Source organism: Podarcis melisellensis, assembly GCF_964234715.1.
Source record: "Podarcis melisellensis genome assembly, chromosome: 13".
Taxonomy (NCBI): Eukaryota; Metazoa; Chordata; class Lepidosauria; order Squamata; family Lacertidae; genus Podarcis; species Podarcis melisellensis.
In genome coordinates, this window is record NC_138545.1 from 10,171,300 (window position 1) to 10,196,994 (window position 25,695).

Sequence of the window (25,695 nt, forward strand, 5' to 3'; positions counted from 1 at the left end):
TAGCTCTGAGGCAAATAAGGGTGCTGGGACTTGTTACGTGACCCCCCTAACAAACTACAGTTCCCAGGATGCCTTGAGTGAAGCCATGGCTGTTAAAGTGGTATAATAGTGCTTTAAAGAGCCAGTGTGCTGTGGTGCTTAGAGTGCTAGAATAGGACCTGGGAGACCCGGGTTCAAATCCTCTCTCGGTTGTGAAGCCCACTGGACCAGGAAGACACTCTCTCAGCCTAACCTTCCTCACAGAGTTGTTGGCAGAGTAAAATGGGGGGGGGGAGAAGTCTATAGGCCTCCTTGAGCTCTCAGGAGGAGATATAAGTGTAATAAATGACAGATAAATGTTTGGTGTGGATATGACCCAAGTCCCATTCATTGCACAACAGCTACGGGACTTACGATAGGAGTGCCAACTTTAAGGTAAGCAGTGGAACAGATTCTAGAGTGGCTGGGGCACGAATAATACAATTGTTATTAATAATTATTATAGTTCTTCTGCCTCTTAACAGTTGGGCAAGAGGGAGCTTTGCCGTCTTCTCTTGGTCTTGCAACATTGCCATGCCAAGCAGCTCTGACCAAAATCCCCTCCACTAAGAGTGTGGACCCCTGACCCCTGCTGAATCTGATCATTACTCATCTATGAGGGAGAGAGCACTTTGCTGGTGGGATAGATGGTGATGTTATTTTTTAAAAATAAATCAAAGTATTATCTGAGACAAATAGGGATTTTACATGGCTACCAGCCGTGATGGTTTTGCTCTGTCTCCACAGAGAGAGTAATGCTTCTTGATACTAGTCACTGTAAATCACAGGAGGGGAAAGGGCTCTCCTGACCAGGTCAAGCTTGCCAGTTTCCCACTTGCCACAGGGATAACAGGATGCTGGACTCAATGGGCCATTGGCTTGATTCAGCAGGCTCTAACGTTTGTACGTCTTCTGCAGACACCGAACCCAGAAGACACCTGGATTTTCACTCCTCTGCTGACGTGCATTGGGCAGTTGTGATGATAACTATTCAGATATGGAACCACAGAGTTGCAGGCCAGGGTGGAACAGCTCAGGCCCAAAGGCCAAATGTGGACCTCCAGGTCTGTCTTTCTGGCCCTCGGGACTCACCCAAAGCTATTCTCCTTCACCAGCACTGCTCCATAACCCTCTTTTGAGTGTCTCTTGTCAGGCTGGAATGTGTGATTGAACTGTAAGAATGCTTCTTGCTGCCTGGATGGAAAACAAAGTGCATTGGTTCCCCCCAAGAATCCTGTACCCCTCACAGGTACTGTATACAGTTCCCAGCCCATTCAACAAATGTTAGTTCCCACATTTCTTTGGGCGGGGGCATGTGACTGAAATTCATATCCATTGCTCCACCCATTTTTGCCTCTGGCCCTGCCCATCACAGCCACGTGACCCATGGACGATTTCCCCCAAAGGAACGTAGCCTGAAAAAACTCGGTTTCATTTCCAAACTCCTCTAATTGTTAAGAAGTGTTTCCTAGTGTTCAGCTGAAATCCACCCTTCAGTAGTAACCTTAAGAGCACGAGATCCAAGGTCCTTTCACACATTACACTGAACACACACAGGTACAAGCTATCTCTACGCATGTGCAAGCGTTTGTGTGAAAGAGTGTACACATGTCATTTTGATGTGGGCTTAGGGTTGAAAACCTGACTTAATGCCCACCCAGGTTTCAATTCCAATAACTCTCACTAAAAAAAAATATGTACTGTATTGTAGGCAGATAAAGGACTGAGAAGGCGATTTTAACCGCTGGGAAAAACTTTGGGGAAATGATTTGAAGTTTACAGCATGTTATTCTTTGAAAATGTTTTACAGATGGTATTTAACTCCGAGTAGGCTTGCTAAGATGTATACGACTGAATCAGATAAGTGCTGGACATGCAATGAGGTTGAGGGAATGTTCTTTCACATGTGTTGGACTTGTAAAAGGGTAAAAGAATATTCAGAAATCATCCATAATGAACTGGGAAAAAAGTTTAAAAGTACTTTTCAAAAAAAACACAAACCAGTCCTTTTTGTTGGGGATAATTCAGATGGATATTTCCAGTTGTCAAAAAAAAAAAAAGTTATTTATGTATGCCACTACTGCGGCCTGTATTTTGTTAGTCCAAAAATGGAAAACTAGCGAGGTCCCAACTAAAGAAGAATGGCAACTTAAGTTGACAGAATATGCGCAGCTTGCAGATTTAACATATAGAATAAGAGAACAAGAAGAACATATGTTTAAAGAGGATTAGAAAACATTTATTGAATATATGGGGGGGATTGTGTACGCTTGAAACCGTTGGCAGCAATAAGATAAATTCAACAGTTTAAATAAGTTTTGATGGATGTAATAATGGAATACTGTATAATAATGGATGTAATAATGGGAATTTTTTTTTTGTAAAATATGCAGGGATCTATGATATGTAAAATGAACCATGGAAAGAGAAGAAGGGAAGTCACTGATATTTTAAGGATGTTTAAATGAGTATTTTAAATTGTAAAACAGAAAATTTAATAAAAATTATATGTAAAAATAAAGAAAAGGATTGACAAGGCAAGAAATAACTAGCAAAATATGAGATCCAGTTCCTGAGGAAGGCAAACAGAATGTTGCAGACTGAGTTGGGGGATAATTGGATGATATATTTTAGCATCGTGTTAACTTCTGACCCTTCCAGTCTCTCTCATTTCTCCCTCTTGAGTACAAATGTGAACTTTCCTTAGAAGCTACTTCTGAATAAGAATTCAGAACAACGCATTTCACGCCTATGTTCCTGTCATTTCTAAATTTCTCATTTGTCTGTCATGTAGCAGCAAGAACTTTCTGACAGCAAGAGTTGTTCGAGAGTAGAACAGACTCCCTCAGAAAGTGCTGGGCTCTCCTTCATTGGAGGTTTTAAAGCATTCTACCGTTTCACTTTTGTGGATCAGTGGGGGGTGGGAGAAAAACCACCACATATTCATAAAGCACCAAACATGCATAGAGGATTTAAACATATACACTTTTAATATTCTGTAACAATACAGGATGCTTTGTGTCGATTATATTCACAAGATAATGCGATACAATGAAGCAGGATGTTGGTTTGTCGACTTTATCTCTCTCCCAGAGCTCATAAGCATTAAGCGGCTGTACAACAAAGCAGAAATCCAGAAGTTGAAGCTTTCGCCGTCGGAATAAAATCTAGCGGCACCCCTAGGTGCAAGGATGTGGTTCTTTCCAAGCAGTTGCAGATGTTCCTCATGTATGCTCTGTGCTGCAGATGACTTTGTACATGTCTCTGTTTTGAGGAGTTCTTCCACAATATACCAGATATGTTCCCCATGTTTCTGCCATTTCTGAACTGGAAGAAGAGATTGAGAAATCCTGGTTATTATCTAGACAGGAAGCCATTGCATAGGCAGTTGCAGAAAGATGCAAGCATCAAAGACAGGAAAACATACATTCAGCTACAGGGTTTATGGCTTTAATAATAAATATAAATATAAACATATAAATAATATTTTTTTATTTATACCCTGCCCTTCCCGGTTCAGAAAACCGGGCTCAGGGTGGCTAACAACAAATTTAAAACACTTAATTGATGCAACAATTGATGTTTTTTGAACAGCATAAAATACTTTATAAAACGTGAATAACAATAAATTCAGAATTCATAAATCAATTTAGGGGGGAAATCCATCCAATAAACATTAGATGATCACCAAGGCCTGCTGGCTAAATTAGTCCTATTTGGGCCAACGAGGGGACCAGGGGAGAATTAGCTGAGAATTTGTTACAGGGAGTGGGGAAGGTAATCTGGTCCCCTAGATACTTTTGCAATTGCATAATAACAGAGCCCTGCAGAAGCAGACAAGGATGGAGAACCTGTAGTTCTTCAGATCTTGATGAGACTACAATTCCCATCAGTCCTGTGTAGCATCCCCAATGGCCAAGGATAATGGGAGTTGTAGTCCAGCAACATCTGGAGGGTCACAAGTTCCCTGCACCTGCTAAATATATCTAAATTTATAAAGTAAAAGGTAAAGAACCCCTGGATGGTTAAGTCCAGTCGAAGGTGACTATTGGGCATCTTATTTTTTCAGGCTGAGGGAGCCAGCATTTGTCCACAAACAGCTTTCCAGATCATGTGGCCAGCAATGAAACACTATGACAAGTGCAGAGCAACAGAAATGCCATGCTATAAACAGACACCTTAACTCATTCATCCAACTCCCACCAATCCCAGCCATCATGAGCAATGGTCAGGGATGATGGGAGCTGTAGTCCCACATCTAGAGGGTCTGTTTAATCCAGCATTCTTCTCCCCCACCCCCAGCAAGTGACATTGCCCAGCCAAATGCCTTTGTGAAGCCCACAAACAGATCAGCCCTCTCCATCCAGGATCCAGGGGCCTACCACTCTCAGGTTGAAGGTCCCATTTGGCCTTCATGGACTGAAAGCCTCAGGATAATTCTTAGCCTCTGTGGATTTGTCTATCTCCCCATCTCAGGCAGTGAATTCTATAAATTAAGCTTCCATAACTAATCCAGTTCTTCAGTCCAAGAGGATGTAAAATCAAAGCCTAAGTACCTCTGTGCTAACACCTTGGTACCCATTCATCAGAACAGAGGTGGAGAGGACCTCCGGTCTGCAGGTCAACCTGCCAGTTTGCCCTGCGACACCGCTTTCCCCAAACCACGTCCACCTGTCAATCAGCTGATGGCATTAGGTGATGGGGGCGGGGATCAGTCCTGCCTTGCACAGCTTCCCCAGTGTGTTCCCAGTAGGGAATGCTCTGGCATAACAAAACCTTGGCAAAGAGCAGGATTGGCACCTCTGCTCATCAGCTGGTGAATGGAAAGCTCAATCCTGCATGTTTCTTGTTGACCGCTCCCCTCCAGCTGGTCAACTTTGGCATGGTGCTGACACCATCATGATGTCAGGTGGGGGGGGGGCCTTCTGGGTAGGGTGGGGAGATTAAAAACTGCCACCACCTTCCAGGCCAAAAAGGTTCCTCACTCCTCACCAGAGCGCAAGGATAAGGAGCCATGATGGTTCCTCTGGGGCAATAGCCCAGCTGATGGTGGACTGTGAGATACAGAGTTCATATTGGAAAAAGCCAGTGCTCCAAAGACAACCTTCGCTGACCAGATACATTTTGGACCACAGCTCCCATCAGCCCCTGCCAGGACTCTTAAGTGAGTCTGTTCCTTGATTACCTCAGCTAGACCAAGCGTGGAAGGTGAACAGCAGGTTGAAGGCAACACACTTGAGGAAAATGACTCGCAGTCCTAGCACGGTGAGGGACAGGAGATTCAACTTCTCGTCTGATTAAAACAAAGGATGGGGGAAGAGAGAAAGAGAGAATAAATGTCACAAAAGAACAGGTGTCCGTTTGCAAGCTACTGCCTTCTTTGGGGGCTCAGGGACTATTTGGACGATGAGTGTTGTTGTTTTTAAAGCAATGAGGCCTCTTTTGGACTCTCGCTATTTTTGTGGGAAGGATTCTTTTTTCCCCAAGTGAATTTTTATTGTTTTCCTTACATATTCTTTTCCAACAAATTGTAATAGCACCATACATTCCCTTTGACTCTGCCGAGTCGCGACCCCCCCTCCCTCCCCACAACTGGTATATTTATCGTCTTTCCATCATGCACATCATTCTCATATTAGTACTATTATACATTGGAGGTATTATGTCAATCCTGCTAGTGTCTTGACCTCTTTACAATTCTTCTTTAAATATTCAATAAATTTACTCCAGTTATTTTGGTATCTTTGATCTCCCTGGTCCCGGATCCTCCCTGACATATTCTGTCAACTTCGCCTGCCACTCCTGAATAGTTGGTATATCTTGTACTTTCCATCTTTGTCTCAAACCCTCCTTCCATAATCTTTTCCACACATCCAATTCAATGTTATGCCCAATATCAATTGCCCATTTTATCACTGATTCCTTTACTTCTTCGTCTTTCGTATACCATTCTAGCAATAAACTATACATTCTTGATAGTTTTGTGGGAGGGATTCAACCACAAACTGGCATATTTAGGTTGGCCCAGTTAAAGTGGATTAACGTGCTCAGATGCATGAAGGAGAGGGCTCCTAGCCACGATGGCGACACCCTGTTGCCACAGTTGGAGGCAGAAATGCTTCTGAATAACACTTGCTGGAAACTACAGGAGGGGAGAGGGCTCCTCTGCTCAAATCCTGTTTCCTGGCTTCCCACAGGCAACTGTTCAGTCACTAGGCGAAAAGGATACTGGACTAGATGGGCCACTGGCCTGATTCAGCAGGCTCTTCTTACGTTCTTAAGCAACAAAACTACTTTTCTTTTTAGGCCAGAGTGCGCTATTATTACACCAATGGCATGTTGCAGAATACACACACCCCCTTTAGTATTCTCACCGGATCTGCTTTAGTCAAATTCTGGCAACTAATCTACAGACAGCTAAGCCAGAATGGCTGGTTGTCAACCCTACTTGCTCGTGGGGGCAAGATTATGATTTGATTTTCATTCGGTTCCCAGTCAAGTTGCACATCCCTTTTTGCACATACGTACCTGTCTCAAAACCTCCTGCTGTCTTTTCTGAGCAGGTGGTTGCAGCCTCTGTAACAATGATGGGAATGATAATTAATGATGATGATAAAGGATTATTACATTTTCAGTTTTCATTGATTCTCTTTCCTTTATTCTTTTTTCATATAATTTTTAGTGAAGTTTTAAAATTACAAGGGGGGGGGGAATTGGAGAAAGAAAGGAGAGAAAGAAGTTGCAAGAAAAGCATTATGCAGCATCAATGCAGGCATGCAATGTGCATATAGCAAAATATGAGGTAAAAGGATGGGATTGAATTTCCTGATCCCTTGAGCTCAGGAAGCAAGGCTGGTGCCGAAGCTATTGCAGCTGCCAACCTGTACACCACAACTTGCCAGGTGTGGTGTCTCCTCACTGAATTGTTTTAGGTAGTTGGTAAGAAGAAAACTACCTTTTCTAAAAATGCTTTCATACCACTGTTCTGCTTTGGCCGGTTCGCCTTCATGGACAGTTAAAACACAAATAATCAATCAATTCTTTCCCCAAAACAATCCTGGGACACTGCAGATCACCCCTCACTGAGCAACAGTGTCCAGCATGCTTGAGAAACTGCAGAATTATTCTGGGTTGAAATAATGTGCTTTAAAGAATGCTCCTTTATGTGACCTTTGTTTTGATGGCTATTTTGGGTTGTGGTTATGGGGGCTTCAGCACAGACACCAAAAGCTGTGGCTTCAGTGGGCACTGTTGTCTTCTCATTGCTTTTTAGCTTTTTGGATGCTAAGCTGCCTTGAGACTTTTTGAAGACCAGGCAGAATATATAGCTTTTCAGATCATCGTCCAATTGGCTTGCAAACATTTACACAGTCTGCTTTTTACCTGCTGACTCCGATGGAAATCTAGTGTTATTTTGCTCAGCATAGCAACCATCAGTGTCTTTGTCTTTGCCCCAGATCACTTCGCCATAGCTGGGTGTTTCCTTGCCACTTTCTTTCACTACGACGACTGAGCCGTTGACCTCATGTTCATCAATTCCATCAGCCCCCACTCTGATGGGTGCGGGGAAAAAGTCGGTGATAAGGCAGGCAGAAATGTCTCGGTCTTCTTCCTTGGGTGACTGTAGTTTGTAGACGGAAGGCTCGGATGGCTCAAGCTCTGAATGGGGGGAAGCAAAGGATAACCAGAAGTTAGAAACTGCAGCTGAAATTGACATATGCCGTGAAAGTCAATGCCATACTAATAATGTGCAAAGGGGTGGGTGAGAGGCAGGATTAAATTATCCATCCATTCCGCAAAAATCTGACTCTGATTACATATCATCTCCCCTCTCTCTTTCACCGGTCCTTCAAGAAAAAGGCATTCAAGGCATCTCAGAATATAAAAATGCACCACTCAACAATAATCGTCAAAGAAAATATCAGAATAAATCAGTAGCAGAGAATCTCTGCCCCTCCCGATATTGCCACACTCCGACTTCCATTGTCTCTGAGCATTGGCCATGCTGGCTGTGGTGGGCTTATGGGAGCTGGAGATTCTGGAGAGATTCCATTTATCCCTGGAATAAACGAGCCGAAGAAAGGTTTGTATCCAACTAAGTCTTAGGCCACGTTCACACCATGCACTTATAGTGATGCCACTTTAAACCGTCATGGCTTCCCCCAAAGGATTCTGGGAGCTGTAGTTTGGTAAAGGTGCAGAGAGTTCCTAGGAATCCCCTGATCACCTCACAGAGCTACAATAACCAGCGTTCCCTGTAAAAATGGACTGATTGTTAAACAACTCACTGTAGCTGTGAGGGGAATAGAGCGTCTGCTAAGACCTCTCAGCACCTTCAACAAACTACAGCTCCCAGAATCCTTTGGGTGGGGGGAGCCATGACTGTTTAAGATGAATCATGAATCATAGAGTTGGAAGGAACCCGAAAGACCAACCAGCCCACCAGCCTCACAATGTGGGAATAATGGTATCATAGCACTTTAAATGTATGGAATGAATGCAGCCCAGAGTAAACAGAGAAATTAATGCTTCTATGTTAGCCATTCTTCTCAACAAGCATATGTTGGAATGTATGTTCCAACAGCTTGCTCTGAGTAGAATTACCATTAGCTACAACCCCAAGTGAGCAGATGCTTGTTTTCCATTGTTCTGCAGTGAGCAACTGGCAAAAAATTTGCACCGAAGGACCCCGTCTGCTCCGCTGAGCTCTCGCTCAGTGCAACCGAGAGCGCACTCCTCCAGCTCTCAGGAACCATTTCCCAGAAGCGCCCACAAAGTTCACACCTCGCTGTGGGCTGTTGTTTCGCTATGAGGATGTCGGCACAACCTGAGAAGCAACCCACAGCTCTTCTCTACAGTTCAGTGAGTAAATGAAGGCATATCCACAGGTTCCCCAACCCTGCTATAGAGCAACTCCAGGGTCAGCAGCCGACGAGCAACAACTAATCCCACCAACAACTACAATAAAGCTTAAAATATGCGTAATGGTGAATTGGATGGTACTGAACAGGCAAGGTCCAGAATTCTATGAGGATGCTGGGGCACGGTTGGAATTTTTGCATAAGCCATTTTATTTATTTATTGAATTTATATACCGCCCTACACCCGGACATCCCATCACTTTGGTTCCTGCATTTCAGGAGTTGAACCTGATGACCATTTTGGCCCCTTCCAACTCTATGATTCCCCCTTCTCATTCAAATATACTTAATTCTGCATATGCCTCTTGCGCAGTGAAGAATAACTGGATCCAAACATATTCCAGAGCATATTATTTCTCTCCCTCTTTCTCTCTCTCACATACACATACATACACCCTGACACACTCGCAGAAAGCCACATTAATAATAATAATAATTTATTTATATTTCACCCTCCCCAGCAGAAGCCGGGCTCAGAGCAGCTAACAACAGTAAATGTAACACAATTTACATAAAATCACCATCAATTAACTGAAATACATTCTAAAGTCAATTCATTCTAAAATCAATTCAGCACGCTAACATTAAATTTGCACCCTAATACCCAAAACCTTATATGAAAATAACTCCTACTGAAATGAATGGAAGTTCCACAAAAGGTGTCTGGGATCAAGACAATAATTTCCGTTTAGGGCAGTAGATTTCTAGATTCAGGATCTTCTAGAAAAGCTCTAACAACAATTACTGTACATTTTGTAATGTACATACTGTACACATTAGATTATTTCACTGTGATGTTATATAACCCAAAATATGTTTCTGTTTTAACTGACCTGTTTTTAGCTAATATTTATTGGTGTAAGTAGATGTTTAAAAAAGGTATTTTCCTGGAAAAGTCTGAGTCAGACCTTTGGTCCATCAAACTCAGTACTGTTTGCACTGACTGGGAACAGGTTATCCAGGATTTCAGGCCACAGTCTCTCCTAGCCCTACTTGGAGATGTAGGGGATTGAATCAGGGATGTTCTGCATGCAAAGCAGATGCTCTACCATTGAGCCATGGCGCCATCCCCGTTTGAACGTTTCCAATGCTTGACTTACTTGGTTTAACACTCAGTTGAGTCCCACCTCCAAACAACAATTTGTTAGCAGTTCCATAAGTCACCCAGTGGGTTAGGGTATGACAAAAACACACCTTGACATAATAGGGAACGTCATGGGAGCACAGGAAGCTACCTCAAACCAAGGCAGGCCAATGGCCCAGCTAGCTCAGTAAGGCTGATGCTAACTTGCTACGCCTTCCCAGGATTTCAGCAACGTCTAGGCAACACGATGACCATGTACATACACAATAGACAATCTTTATAGAATTCCTTCAAACCATAACAAGTACAAAATGAAATCTTTAGTCTCAAAGTCTCTGAAAATCTTTAAATGAAGCAAGGTACCAGACTTTGTAGGATGAAAGACAAGCTCTGAAGCTTTGTGTATTCAGCAAAAAGGATATAGAATTGCTTCATAAATTGAAAATAAAATTTTACAGACGATTTTACATCATCTGTAAAATTATATTTTCAGGTTGTGAAATTTTATTTTCAGTTTATGAAGCAATTCTATATCCTCCCACCAAGCTGACAAAGAATTCTACGAAACAGTAGTCAACATCCGGAATCACTGTTCAGTGTTGGACATCATATTTGCCAAATACACAAAGCTTCACAGCTTGTATTTCATCTGGTACCTTGCTTCATTTAAAGATTTTCAGAGACTAACACGGACCTCCAACCCCTCCCACCTTTATCTTAGGGGTGAAGTCATAAGAGCATAAGGATGCATCCAACTAAGTTCTTGTCAAAGTAGGAACACTGAAATTAATGGATCTAAGTTAGTCATGCCCATTCATTTCAATGTGTGTACTCTGACAGCATTGTAAATACAGTTAACCATGTTCTTCTCGGCCTGTCCTGCCCCCCAGGGTCTGCCTCAATGGGTGGCTGGAACAGTCCGAATATGAGTTGGCTGAACTGTGTTGGGTGAAACTCTGTTGGGCTGAATGTGCACCCAATCTCTCTGTGGATCAACAGGGCAGGTGGGCAAGGTACATTGCTGACAATGGCTTGGGGTAGCTTCATTAGCTCTTTGAATCTCAGTCACCACCACCAGTGTAATCGTCATCAATGTTGCTGTTGTCATTCATCACCATCTATTATCACCATTTATTATTAACACAGTTATTGTAATCTACTGCCGGTGCTTCATAAATAAATATATACATATGCCGTGTTTTAAATTAATCCCGTTTGCTTATCTTTGAGCTGCCTATGGATTTTGGTGGGCATCTCTGAACGTTTGAAGCATCTTGAGAGAGTCTAAAAAACATAAGAAGAACCCGTTGGATCAGTTCAGTGACCCATCTAGTCCAACTTCCTCTTTCCAAAGTAGCCAATTAGATACCTGTGGGAAACCCACAAGCAGGAGGATCCAAGCTCCAACCTATGTGGTTTCCAGAAAATGGTATTTTCCAGCAGGTGCTTCCAGTTGTGGAGGCAGAATATAGCCATTGTGGCTAGTAGACATCAAGAGCCTTCTTCTGCATGAGTGTGTGAATGCTCTCTCAAGGTGGTAGACAAAACCCATACAATGCTAACTATACTTAGTGTTCAAAGGAACTAAGAGGTACCAAATCCAGTAGTAAGGGGGCATTAGAGTTTACTCACTGCAAGCCAATCAGAGCTTTGGGGTAGCTGAAAATTCTAATAAATAGATGGTGGACTGGACCAGAATGAATGGACCTGACCAATGCTTAGAAAACATTTTGGAGCCTGTGTGGTCGGAAAATGACATCACAACTTCCCACCCAAGAGATGGCAGAAATATAGAGTGCATTAAAATTGTGTGCATGGAGGGCAGGAAAGAAAATAACAGACATTTTTACACCATTCTCCATGTTCCCTCAAAACCAGCACAAACGGAAGTGTCAACTTACCAGGGGTAACTACAAGTCTGGTCCCACCTCCCAATGTGAATTTAAATCCAGCAGTATCACTGTGAGACACGTCTGTACAAAATGGTGGTTCTGTGGTAGCTGACATGTGCCATGGTTCAGCCTGTTGGATGGCATGCTATTAGAACCATGTGGGGACTTTTCCCACTAAAAAAAAGTACTATTTCAGAATGAAAAGTCTACTTTTGAGTCTCTTGTAAATATTTTGATCTGCTAGAGGTTTGAGACTCCTTGGTAAGGTAAAAATCAACAAATCTACAGAATACATGGTTGGATGGATCAGTACATGTCTCCTTGCATCAGACTAACCTGGTTTAATTTTATACTACCTGATGCTCTAAGTAGTCTAAAAAAGCACCAATGAGTGGTTTGGATATGGTTTTTTTGCTTGTTTTAATCCACACTCCTTATTTCCCACCCAACAAAAACTAGTTTTCAGAACAGTTTCACAACTTCTTTGTGATAAGGCCTACTGTTCTAAGATGAATAAGAGAAAACAGAAATCCAAAAGGGTGAACCCAAAGCCTTTGCGTGTGCATAGAGTAGCCTTTGGGATCTTAGCCAAAATAAGCAAATAATGTTATTTGCTCACCATGTCCCACTGACAACCTTGTCTCTCTCCCAAATATAATTGTATTACCTGCTTAGGTCACCAGTCTTCTTATAAATACACGTCTTTAAATAAATGCAAAGATGTGAATTTCTACTGTCTGTGACCACCATTTGAATAGTTTCCTAATGTGAGAATTGAGTGGTGTTGATGATGGTAGTTGTGGTAAATAACACAGGAGCATAAGCATCGCAATCTTATATGGTAGCAATGGTCTGCTAGCATTCTTTCTCCCAACAGTGGTCAACTACAAGTGACAAGAAAGACATTATGCTATCCACTCCTTATTAGTCTCAGAGAGGTTGTATCTGGCCAGGTTACACTCAGTAAATACTGGCTCCCTAAAAAGAGAACTCAGCTTCATAGAACAAATCAAGTAATTCCCCACAAAAGTACATAAAATGAACACTCAAGTTTCCCATAATGCCAGTATAGGCACAAATGCTAACTTACCCGGTATAACAACAAGTTTGGTCCCACTTCCAAATATCTGAGACCAACCAACATTGTTAACACTGTAAGACACATCTCTACAAAATGGTGGCTCTGTGAGACTTGACATGTATCAGTCAAGTTGCCCATTTGGTTATTATTGCATGGAGGGAAATATGAAAATGTAGTCGTGTTTTAGAAAGAAAAACAATAGACCATTTCTATAAAAGAAAAAAACTTGATTGCTCTACAAGTGAAATGTATGAGGGTTGAATCCAGATTTTCAACCTTGCCATCTTTAGACTAAATAGTGTTGTCCTCCTCAGAATAGACATAGGACTAATTGCGCATTTACCTCAACATTATGATTGCAAACTGACACCAGTTAGGCCCTTCTGGAAGGTGATAAAGAAGACATGAATGAGTTAGTTAGTTCCTGTTGCTAGACCCCAGCACCGAATGCCCCAAGGTTTAATTGAATTGACATATATCCAACCCAGGAAAGGGGAATCTGTGGTCCTCCAAATAATGATGGACTCCAGCTCCCATCAAACCCAGCCAGCATGGGCAATGGTCAGGGGCGATGGGGCCAACAGCTAGAGGGACACAGGTTCTCCATCCCTGAACCTATAACAATGCATAGAAATCTCACAGCCTATAAGAACAGAGTCCTCTGGAAATTAATGTAACCATAACTTGAAATTAGAAAGTCCCAATTGACTGTGCTATGGGATGAATCAAGACAAAAGTTACCTCTCTAAAAGGTAACTTTTGTGCTCCTCCCAATTCTATTAATTAATTGATCTATCTATCTATCTATCTATCTATCAGTCACAGAGTTTCCAAACTTGGGTTGCCTTCTGTTTTTGGTCTACAACTCCCACCATCCCTAGCTAGGACCAGTGGTCAGGGATTATGGGAGTTGTAGTCCAGGAATGGCTGGAGACTCAAGCTTGGGAACCCCTGATCTATCATATCAATATTGCTTAAAAACATGAAGAAGGAAAAATATATAAATAAGTTCACTTACTAGGCAGAATTACAAGTTTTGTCCCACTTCCAAATATGGGTTTATTCCATCCACCACTGTTAACACTATGAGACACACCTTTACACCATGTTAGAACAGGTAGTGCTACCTGCTAAAGTTGTCTTCTGCAAAACTTACATACATTGTAGCCTGCATGTTCACAGCAGCAATCTGTGTTGTCTATATTTTTACAAGTTAGGTCAGGAACATTATGCTCATATTCCAGATATGGGGCAGATCCAGCCATCCACCTAAGGCAACCTAGAGAGTTAACAGCAGTTGTCCCCATGTAGCATAAAATGACCATAAAGAAGGTTGATTGCCGAAGAATTGATGCTTTTGAATTATGGTGCTGGAGGAGAGTCCCATGGACTGCAAGATGATCAAACCTATCCATTCTTAAGGAAACCAGCCGTGAGTGCTCACTGGAAGGACAGATTGTGAAGCTGAGGCTCCAGTACTTTGGCCACCTCATGAGAAGAGAAGACTCCCTGGAAAAGACCCTGATGCTGGGAAAGATTGAGGGCACAAGGAGAAGGGGACGACAGAGGACGAGATGCTTGGACAGTGTTCTCGAAGCTACCAGCATGAGTTTGACCAAGCTGCGGGAGGCAGTGGAGGACAGGAGTGCCTGGCTGTGGTCCATGGGGTCATGAAGAGTCGGACACGACTAAATGACTAAATGACAGCAAAGCATAAAATGGAAGTAGATCTCAAATGACCTAAGGAATCTAGGTCAGGGATAGGGAATATATGATCCTCCAGATGCTGGATTCCATCTCCCATCAACCCTAGCTAGTATGGCCAATGGTAAGGAATGATGGGAGTTGCAGTTAGTTCTTGATCTAGATTGATTAGGTTATTTGAGATTGTTTTCATATGAGATCATTTCCATTTTTGCTACATAGTGGAAACCTCCGTATAAGAAAAATATTGTATGCCACCATTCAGGTATAAGTACACAGCTTTTACTTTTTTGTGGGTGCAGGTCACATTTGTACATATGCTAAGCTATCAAATCCACATATGTGAAATAAATTATTGCCACAAACTTAAAATATTATGCTGGGCACATTTTCCCCTGGAGAGTGAAAAGTCCATACAAGCTAAAGAAAATCCATATTGTTCTGGTAAGTGGTCATTAATATGTATCTAGTGCATTTCCAAGATTTGGGCCAAAATGGCTTACCTGCCAACTAGAATATTTCCTGTATTTGACTTACTTGGTTTAACAATAAGTTTGGTCCCTGCTCCAAATAATAATTTGGTGCCAGCTCCGCCATATACACAGTGACTTCATGTATAACAAAAACCCAGGTTTCACTTTGTATCCCTCAAGGATGAAAAATGAAGAGCCACTTAGAACACAGTGTGACCAGAAAATCCAGTTTTCTGCCCAACTGTGTTAAGAAATAAATGAATATATATTTATTTTTTTAAAAAGTTTTTTACATTACAGGCAAGTGTTTTTAAACAGCGGCAGCAACAGAAATGCCAACTTACCAGGGACAATTGCAAGCGTGGTCCCACTGCCAAATATGAATTTTCCCTATCCACTATTAACACCATAGCATGTACCTCTACAAAATGGTGGACTTGTAAGACTTTAATGCATCGTGTTGACTGCTTTGTTGGTGCTACACAGTGGTGGTTGTGAATATCTAGTCATGTTTCAGAAGGAAAGAGCTTCAAAAAGCATCCATGATAGATGACCATCCAAGGATGGAGAGTCCACAACCTCTTGAGGGAGACTCTTCCACTGTCAAACAGCTCTTACTGTCAGAAAGTTTTTCTGTCTAGTCAGAATCTCCTTTCCTGCCACTTGAAACCATTGGTTTTCTCCTTCCAGAGCAGGAGAAAACAAGTTTGCTCAATCCTCCATGTGATAGCCCTTCAGATATTTGAAGATGGCTATCATATCTCCTCTCAGTCTCCCCTTAGTAGGTCACTATTTAAAAATAACTATCCCCCAGACACAGAACTGGCACCTAGCAGTCAGAGATTTGATATAACAGACAAATATACTGTCGATTATCCATCCCAAAGTCCAGTTCTTTTTATCTCAAAGGTGTTGTTTCTTTTAAGGCAGTTGTGTACCTTCTCTGGAAGAGAATGCCAATTTACATTGGGTGATAGTCAACTGAACAATACTCAGAGTAGACTCATTGAAATCAATGCACTTCAATTACAAAAGTCCACTGATTTCCGGTGGTGTGTTCTAAGTATGACTAATATTGAATATCACTGATAGTAGATGCTTCCATTCAATTTGTAAAGATTGCTTGTGATAGTGTCATGCAATATATGGAAGCAACATACCAAGGCAGATAATGATCTACCATGAATACCTTAAACATAACAATACATGAAAGAAAAGAAGTGTCATCTTACCAGGGAGTATTACTAGTTTGGTCCCATTTCCAAATGCAAGTTTACCAAATCCACCAGCAGTGTTAGCACTGTGGTATGTACCTTTACAAAATGGCGGCCTTCTTATGGGCCCCAGGCATTATCCTGGTCCTTTGCACCAGAGATATAACAACATATATACAGCCGATTGCCCATCGGCTTTTCCTTTTCAAGGTACTCAGATATCTATTTGGAAGTTAGGTCAAACAAACTTTGGGTCATACTCAGACTAGACCCACTGAAATGAATGTAGTTACGTCACACAAGTCCATGACTGTGATCACCAAGTATGGTTGACATTGGCTCATCACTCAAGCATATTAGATGCCTCCATCCAATGGGTAGATTGGACTATGTCATGCTATTGAGGCAAATAACACATCCACTGGGGTAAATAATGGCGTACCATGATTACTATGAGAGAATTAACATGAGAAAATGTAAAAAGTCTCTGCTTACCAGGAAGTACTACTAGTCTGGTCCCACTTCCAAATGTGGGTTTCCCAACCCCACCAGCAGTTGTAAGCACTGTGAGATGCACCTTTACAAAATAGCGGCTAAACTCTTTGTCCTGTGGGCTGGGGTGAGGAACCTTTGTCCTTTCAGCTGCTGCTAAACTACAACTCCCATTATCCCTGACCATTGGCCATGCTTGCTGGGTGTTATGGGAGCAGCAGTTCAGGAATATCTGGAGGGCAAATAAAGTGGTAAATACAAGCATGCAGTGTAATATCTTAGCCATAGAGTAAATCCATTTATTTCATTGGGTCTACTCTATCATTGGATAGCATAATCATAAATTGAAATTAATTGTGACTTCAAACCAGTTTTTTTTTTTAAGAAAAAAGAAAAAGAAAGAATGTTCTCAATTAGGTTGTATAAAGAATCAAGAATTATCCCACAAAGATAAACAGAGTAGGGACGATGTATTGGTACAACCAGAAAATCTCAATACGGAACAAATCATGAAAAAGAATGCCATAAAAACGCACAAATCAAGTTTCTTTAAATGCCACTGTAAACAGCAATGTCGACTTACCAGGAATAACCACAAGCTTGGTCCCACTTCCAAATATATTTTTCCAACCTACATTTTCAGCACTGTGAGACACATCTCTACAAAATGGTGGCTGTCTGAGAGTTCATTGACATGCATTATGGTGCAGCAGCGTGTGTGTGTGTGTGTGTGTGTGTGTGTGTGAAAATAGCTTTCCCCTAAGTAAATGGAGTTAGGATTGTAGATTAAATCCATTGGGGTAGTAAAAAAATGGGGAGGGGTGGACAGAATAGAAGAGATAGTAAGGCTTGGTTAGAATAATCTATCCTACCTTGTCCATCCCAGCAGCTACAAGTCAAAGGTTTAATTGAATGGACTTTTATTCATACTTACACCAACCAATTTGAAGCACAGCAGACAAATTTGAGACCCCAAAGTCTACCACTGAGCAAATCACAACTCTCTCAAGGTCTGAGCAGTGGTGATAAACCCACAGCCCTCCAAATGGTGTTGGATTCCCAACTCCCACCTGCTTCAGCTGGCGTTTCCAATGGTCAGGGTGATAGGAATCAAAGTCCAGCAAGATTAGCAGCTTCCCCACCCCAAGCTAAATAACAGAGTCAGCTGGCTGGTGCTGATGGGAGTGGTATAGCGATGGACTTACAGCATTTTCTGATTGTCAGATACCTGTGCTATGTGATTCTGTTCCAGAGCCAAATAAAACAATTCTTGCCTTTTCATGGTTGGTCACACATGGTGACTGTTGGCCACACACATTTCCCCCCTTGGATTTGACATCAAGCACAAATTAAATGAGCCTTAATATTAATTAAATGAGCTGCTAAAGACTGCCTTCTTGGTTGCTCTGTGAAGCTCAACTTGACCAGGGCTTTTTTTCCAGCTGGAACTCACCAAAAGTTCCAGCAGCTTTCAAGTGGACCATTGCCATTCTAAGAGAACAAGGGAGGTGTTCATGGTGAGTTCCAGCACCTCTTTTTCTTGAAAAATAGAACTGGGTAACACAATTTCAAATTTGGAGGGTTGCATTTGGATGAGGAAGAGGGGGGTATTCTGATCTGTCACACTCACAAAATGAAAACAAATAAGGGTTTAAATTTACCTGGTGTCACAATTAGCCTAGTCCCACTGCCAAAGATTACTTTCCAGTTACCAGTAGTAGACACACAGTGCTTCCTGCCTTGGTAAAAATTGCACAGACACAATGAGTGTACAGAGTTGAATGTGCTCAGAGATAGTATAGGGCAGGGATAATGAACCTGGTGTCTCCTACATTGGACCATATCTTCTATCATCCTTGATGATCAGCTGCTGGATGATGCGGATGGGAGTCATGGTCCAAAGCAACTGGAGGATGCAAGGTTGGACAAAGATGCTCCACAGACTAATACTGTGTTCCTGGTCACTCCCCTCACCCTGGACCAAGTTTTGGAGGCTGCATTTGTTTGGAGAAGGGGGAAGGTATTCTGATCTGTCGCAGATGGAAGAAATTAAGGCTTGAAACTTACTTGGTGTCACAACCAGTCTTGTTCCACTTCCAAAGGTCACTTTTCCATAACCAGTGGAAGACCCACAGTGTTTCCTGCCTTGACAAAAATTCTCCATGCACAAAGAGCACACAGAGCAAAGAGCTGGACATGAGAAAGGGTAGCATAGGACAGGGAGGAGAACCTGGTGTCCTCTAGATATGGCTGGACTGCAACCTTCATCACCCCTGGCCATTAGCCATGCTGACAGGGGCTGATGTGAGCTGGAATCCAACATCACTTGAAGAACCACAAATTCCCCATCTCTGGTATAGGGATGGACTTACAACACTTTCTGATTGTCAGATACCCATACTATGTGATTCTGTTCAGAGCCAAATAAAACAATTCTTGCCTTTTCATGGTTGGTCACACATGGTGACTGTTGGTCACCCCCCCCCCTTGGATTTCACATCAAGCACAAATTAAATGAGCCTTAATACTTACTGGGGTTCACCTTCAGGATAGTTCCTTTCCCAAATATCACCTTATTTCCAGCTACATTCCCACTGTGATTCAATGTCTCACAAAAACCTCTAGAAGAGGGACAGGGATCATGTGTCTTTCCAGATGGTGTTGGACTATAACTCCCATCACCGATGACCATGGGACATGGTGACTGGGGCTAATGGGAGTTGTAGCCCAGGAACCCCTGGAGCACACAAGGTTAGTTAGGCATAGCTGCTGTGTGAACCAACACAGTATTTCTGGTCTCCCCCCTAATCTCAACCTATATATGGCAATGTAAGACTAGGTTTTAGGGGACGTGGGTGGAGCTGTGGTCTAAACCACAGAGCCTAGGGCTTGCCGATCAAAAGGTTGGCAGTTCGAATCCCCGCAATGGGGTGAGCTCCCGTTGTTCAGTCCCAGCTCCTGCCCACCTAGCAGTTCGAAAGCATGTCAAGTAGATAAATAGGTATCGCTCCAACGGGAAGGTAAACAGCGTTTCCGTGTGCTGCTCTGGTTCGCCAGAAGCGGCTTATTCATGCTGGCCACATGACCTGGAAGCTGTCTGCGGACAAACGCTGACTCCCTCGGCCTATAGAGCAAGATGAGTGCCGCAACCTCAGAGTCGTCCGCAACTGGACCTAATAGCCAGTGGTACCTTTACCTTTAAGAATAGGTTTTGGTGTTGCACTTGGATGAAGAGGTATAACCCAAACTGTCATACACCCAGAATTTAAGAGATAACTAACTTGGTGCCACCACCAGTCTAGTCCCACTTCCAAAGATTACTTTGAAGGACCCACTGAACATCCAGAGTGTTTCCTCCCTTGACGAATATGGCTCAGTCACAAGAAACACACAAAGTTAAGAGTTGAACGTGCTAATAGATATTATAGGGCAGAGGATATGAGGCAGCTGATGTCCTCCAAATTATATTGGGACTACAACTGGGTTGGCTGAGGCTGATGGGAGTTGTAGTCATAAGCACCTGGGGAGCTCAAAGTTGGAAGGAGCTGCTCTAGGGACTAGCACTGTGTTCCTGGTTGCCCCCCTAGGCTCAACCTGAAGACTAGGTTGGGGGTGGGCTGCCTTTGTTTGGGGAAGGATGGAGGTAATCTGGTCCACTACACATGCAAAATGGAAGGAATTAAACATGGAAACTTACTTGGTGTCACAACCAGTCTTGTCCCACTTCCAAAGGTTACTTTCCAGTTACTACTAGAAGACCCACAGTGTTTCCTCTCTTGACAAAAAATACCCAGGCAGAAGGAGCACACAGAGGATGGGGATAGTCTAGGACAAGAAGGGTATCTGGTGTCCTGCAGATATTGCCAGACTACAATCATGACCCCTTGCCACTGACTATGCTGACTGGGAGTTGGAGCCCAATAACATATGGGGGGAGTCACAGGTTCCCCATCAATGGTGTAGGGATGGACTTGCAATGCTCTCTGGTTGTTAGATACCATCCTATCTGTGGTAGACCTTGGGGTCTCAAATTTCAGCGGCACCCTGTGCGATACTAAAATTTGGTGCCCCCTTACTCTTGCACTCCATTCTAAATAATAGTTGTGGCATTCCCTGCGGTGCCCATTGTGACCCAACTGGTTGTGCTCCTCTAAATCTTCCTCTGATCCTATGCAGTTCAACTCCAAGGCTGAGTTCTGGGGAGAGAGCTTTCCTTGCTTCTTCTCAAGAATGGAATGGTGGAATTTCTCTATATGAACTTTCTTCTTCTTCTATCCGCTTCACCTTGGGAATTAACCCCTCTCGATTCAGAATTAAGCCCTGTGACACCCCCCCCATGTGGTTGGATTCCAACTCCCATAAGCCTCAGGCAGCATGACCAATGGTCAGAGAGGATGGGGGCAATCTCTGGAGGGACACGGGCTCCGCACCCTTGCAATAAAACAATTCTGACATTCTCATGGCCAGGGTAAGTGTTAATAAACACTAGCATATTTCAGATGACACAATAGTGTGTTATCCTGAACAGGTTTCCCTTTCCTGATCAAGATTTGTTGCTAAAACAACAACATGGGGATCACTGGGTCATCTGCAGATACCCTTAACTCATTGTCACACGTTCCACACACAGAAACATCCACAAATAAAATGAACTATGACTGCAAGAAGATCAAACCTATTCATTCTGAAGGAAATCAGCCCTGAGTGCTCACTGGACAGACAGATCCTGAAGCTGAGGCTCCAATACTCTGGCCACCTCATAAGAAAAGAAGGCTCCTTGGAAAAGACCCTGATGCTGGGAAAGATGGAGGACACAAGGAGAAGGGGACGACAGAGGGCGAGATGGTTGGACAGTGTTCTCGAAGCTACCAACATGAGTTTGACCAAACTGTGGGAGGCAGTGGAGGACAGAAGTGCCTGGTGTGCTCTGGTCCATGGGGTCACGAAGAGTCGGACACGACTAAACAACTAAACAACAACATGATACTTACTGGGATTCACCTTCAGCTTAGTCCCTTTGCCAAAGATCACCTTGTCTCCACTGTATTCCCACAGTGATTCAAAGTCTCTCAAAAACCTCTAGAAGAGGGGCAGGGAGCCTATATCTTGTCAGATGGTATTGGACTGCAACTCCCATCACCCTTGACCCTTGGGCATGGCGGCTAGGTCTCATGGGAGTTGTAGTCTGACAATACCTGGCACAAGGGCACAAGGTTAGGAAATCTATGGATCAACACTGTTTGGGGTGTTGAATGGTCAGGGGGGTGGGGGTGGGAGCTGCAGCCCAGAAACATCTGCAGGGTCACAGCTTTCCCACCCTGCAATAAAATAATTCTTACATTCTCATAGTCAAGGTTAAAGTCTAGTATTTTCAAAATAGCAGTGCAGGGCAGGACACAGAAAAGGCTTTCCTTCCCCCAGTAGTCTTTGCTTCTAGAAAATTCACAGCCATCACTGATTCATCAGTAAACACACAAGACGTAGCCGGCTGTACTTTTGAATAAATAAGGTATAATATTCATTGTATCAAATTGTAGATTTCAATGGAAGTCTCATAAAGTTCCACATGTAAAGGGTTGTTACAATTCCACATCAGTAGAACAGGCTCATATGCAATATTACAGGAAAGTAGATCTTATAGCATAGTAGTGGTTGAAGCCTAGGATGGCAAAACAAGGCTAATATTCTGGAAATCCTTGTCTTAAATTCTGTGAAAGGATTCTGTGGAACTGTAACAACCCTTCATGTGAATTATTGGACTCTATGAACAGACAGGTGGAATAGACATTTATACATGTATGGACCTTATGCATGAACTGACTAGAGAATGTACTGATCCACTGGGTCTTCTGCTTTTTTCGTTGAACTTTATGAGACTTCCGTTGAAATCTACGATTTGATACAATGAATAGTATACCTTATTTATTCAAAAGTACAGCTGGTTATGTTTTGTGTGTTTATTGAGTATGTTTCACGTAACCATAGGTTTGTTGTTGTTGTTATCACTGATTCAACCGCAGCTGCTTAACTGCAGCCCATTACTGTTAGTAACTCTCACCAACACCCCACGCTCTGGATTTGATATCATGAACAAAATAATATGAACCATGATACTTACTGGGATTCACTTTCAGGACTGTCCCTTTACCAAAGACCACCTTGTTTGCATTGTTTTCCCACAGTGATTCAATGTCACTCAAAAACCTCTAGAACAAGGGGTGGGGAGACCTGTGGCTCTGCAGATGATGTTGGACTACAGCTCTTATCATCCTTGACCCTTAGACATGGTGTCTGGTCTGATGGGAGTTGTAGTCCAATGACACCTGGAGGACACATGTTTAGAGACGGCTGCTCTAGGGATTGACACTGCATTTCTGAGTTCAACTTGCATACGCTTGTATAAGTCAAAGTTTTGCATGTTGCATTTGTGTGGGGAATAGTATTCCCAATCGCTATCCATCCAAAACAAAAGGGATTAAGAGCTGAAACTTACTTGGTGTCACCACCAGTCGGGTTCCACTTCCAAAAGCTACTTTCCAGGATCCACTGATATAGCCACAGTGTTCCCTGCCTTGACAAAAAGTGACCCAGGGGAAGACTTAAGAGGAGAAGGTGCTAATATAGGGCAGCGATCATGGGATATCTGGTGTCTCCCAGATGATAGTAGACTACGAGTCCCATCATCCCAGATGATTGGCTGTGCTGGCTGAGGTTGATGGGAGTTGTAGTCCAAAGCACCTGCGGAGTTCAAGTTTGGAGGAAGCTCCTCTATGGACTAGCCCTGCATTGTATATCAGACCAAGTTTAATTGGTTGTCTTTGGTTAGGGAAGGGGATCCCGATCGCTCACAGTCACAAAATGAAATGAATTAAAGGCTAAAACTTACTTGGTGTCACAACCAGTATAGTCCCCTTTCCAAAGGTTACCTTCCTGCTGCTACCACCATCCCCACAATGTTTCCTGCTTTGACAAAAACTGCCCAGGCTCAAGGAGCACAGAAAACCAAGAGCTGAAGGGGATAGCCTAGGACAGGGATGGCAAACCTGTGCCCTCCATGTCTTTTTTTGGACTACAATTCCCATCAAGCCCAGCCAGCATAGCCAATGGTTGGGGATGATAGGAACTGTAGTCCAGAATTGTCTAGGGTGGCACAGGTTCTCCACCTTTGCATTTCCTGGTATGGACATAAACACTGACTGCTAATGTTCCCCAGACTCTAACTTCTATTGAAGATACAGGCACAGAAGCATCTGGGAAAGCTGACAGTTCTTTAGAAATAAAACTCTTTTTTAAAGAAAATAAATAAATCAGAATGACCTGTGTGGAGAACTCAGAGAATTTTCAATTATGAACGAAAGCTGTGTTTTGGTTCACATGTTGTTTTGAAAATTGTAAATTACGTAGGTCACAAATCCAAAATCAAGTATGTTTCCCTCTTGACAACATACAAGGAGAACATTATGTGAAGTTTGAATCTAAGGAGGTGTATGTATAAAATATTGAGGTATTCATGTTGTAAAATCCCTTAAAGATAGAGATGAAAAATCTCCAACCCATAGGAGGGTCTCAATTTGAGGAGTGAAAATGATTTTCCCTAGGGGCAAACAACAAGGGAACCTTCAAGTAATTTCTGTAAACTGTGGAGGCAGAAACAGAATATTTGGCTAACAGCACAATCCCAAACATGATGACTCAGAAGTAAGTCCCATTGAATTCAGTGGGGTGTATCCTCCAGTAAGTATGGTTAGAACTGCAACCTTAATGGATCCAGCCAGGCTACCTATATAATCTACTTCTAGAAAGTAGCTTACATTACTTACTTGGCTCCACCACTAATCTTGTTCCTTTCCCAAAAACCAGCTTGAAGTTCCCGGTATTCACACAGTAAGATTAGCCATAGAAAAAACCCAGCAGGTGTGTTTTGCCCTTGCTGGAAACCAAAGCAGCATGTTCTGTCACAAAAAAAGATCTACCAGGAGGCTGACTGTGCTGCAGTGCAGGCATGGGGAATCTTTGGCCCACCAAATATTGCCGAACTACAACTTCTGTCAGCCCCACCAAGCATGGTCAATGGCCAGAGAAGATGGGAGCTGTAGTTCAGCAACATCTGGAGGGTCAAAGGTTCCTTACACTTGCTGTAGTGAAAATACACCAAACAACCAGCGTTCCTGGTGAGATTTGATAGGGAGCAGATCACAAACCAAAGACTCTTGACATTTACTGCTCTGGTGTCAATTAGACAACAGAGAGGCTAAAAAACCCATTGCCCACCATCTTAGAAATGCAAGAGCTACAGGGTATTGGTCCATATAGCTTCGAATGATCTACACCAGAGATGGGGAATGAGTCTCTACAAACATTACTGGACTCCAGCTTCCAGTAGTCCCAACCAGGATGGCCAACAACAAGGGACGATGGAAGATACAGTACAACACCATCTGGCAGATCACAATTTCCCCATCCCTGGACTACACTGATTGACAATGGCATCTCCAGGTTTTCAGGCACTAAAGGTGCCCAATCCTTCCCAGAGGTGCTGGGGATTGAACCAGGGACCTTCTGCATGCAAATCAGATGCTCTACAACTGAGCTACAGACCTTCTCTAATTTCCACAGAAGTGGCAAATTAGTATTTAGCACGTCCCATGCCTGAAACACTCAATTTCCATGGAGGAAGCAGAAACAGAAGGAGCATTCTGGGGAAAGCACCTTTGCAGGTGGAAGAAGGGAGCTCTCTATCATCCTTGGAGGTCTCATTTTGCAGGATTGGAGAGCCTGCAGCCGTTTAGATGTTGTCGAACTACAGCTCCCATCAC

General features: G+C 42.9%; 1 protein-coding gene across 4 annotated transcripts in view; it reads right to left on the minus strand.

Moving 5' to 3' along the window:
- Positions 1 to 2,984: 2,984 nt before the first annotated feature.
- The window catches only part of LOC309354949 (T cell receptor alpha chain MC.7.G5-like), a 109,052-nt gene continuing 86,341 nt past the window's right edge, over positions 2,985 to 25,695 (minus strand). For 2 of the 4 annotated variants that reach the window (XM_081885262.1, XM_081885263.1), the window contains exons 3-7: positions 21,871 to 21,920; positions 7,402 to 7,677; positions 6,547 to 6,594; positions 5,204 to 5,311; positions 2,985 to 3,345 (exon numbers count right to left, since the gene is read on the minus strand). In XM_081885262.1, the coding sequence (XP_081741388.1) occupies positions 5,205 to 5,311; positions 6,547 to 6,594; positions 7,402 to 7,677; positions 21,871 to 21,920 (481 nt within the window). In that variant the 3' untranslated portion in view covers positions 2,985 to 3,345; position 5,204. The remainder of the gene's footprint in view (positions 3,346 to 5,203; positions 5,312 to 6,546; positions 6,595 to 7,401; positions 7,678 to 21,870; positions 21,921 to 25,695) is intronic. The other 2 variants (XM_081885261.1, XM_081885264.1) reach the window with 1 other exon arrangement.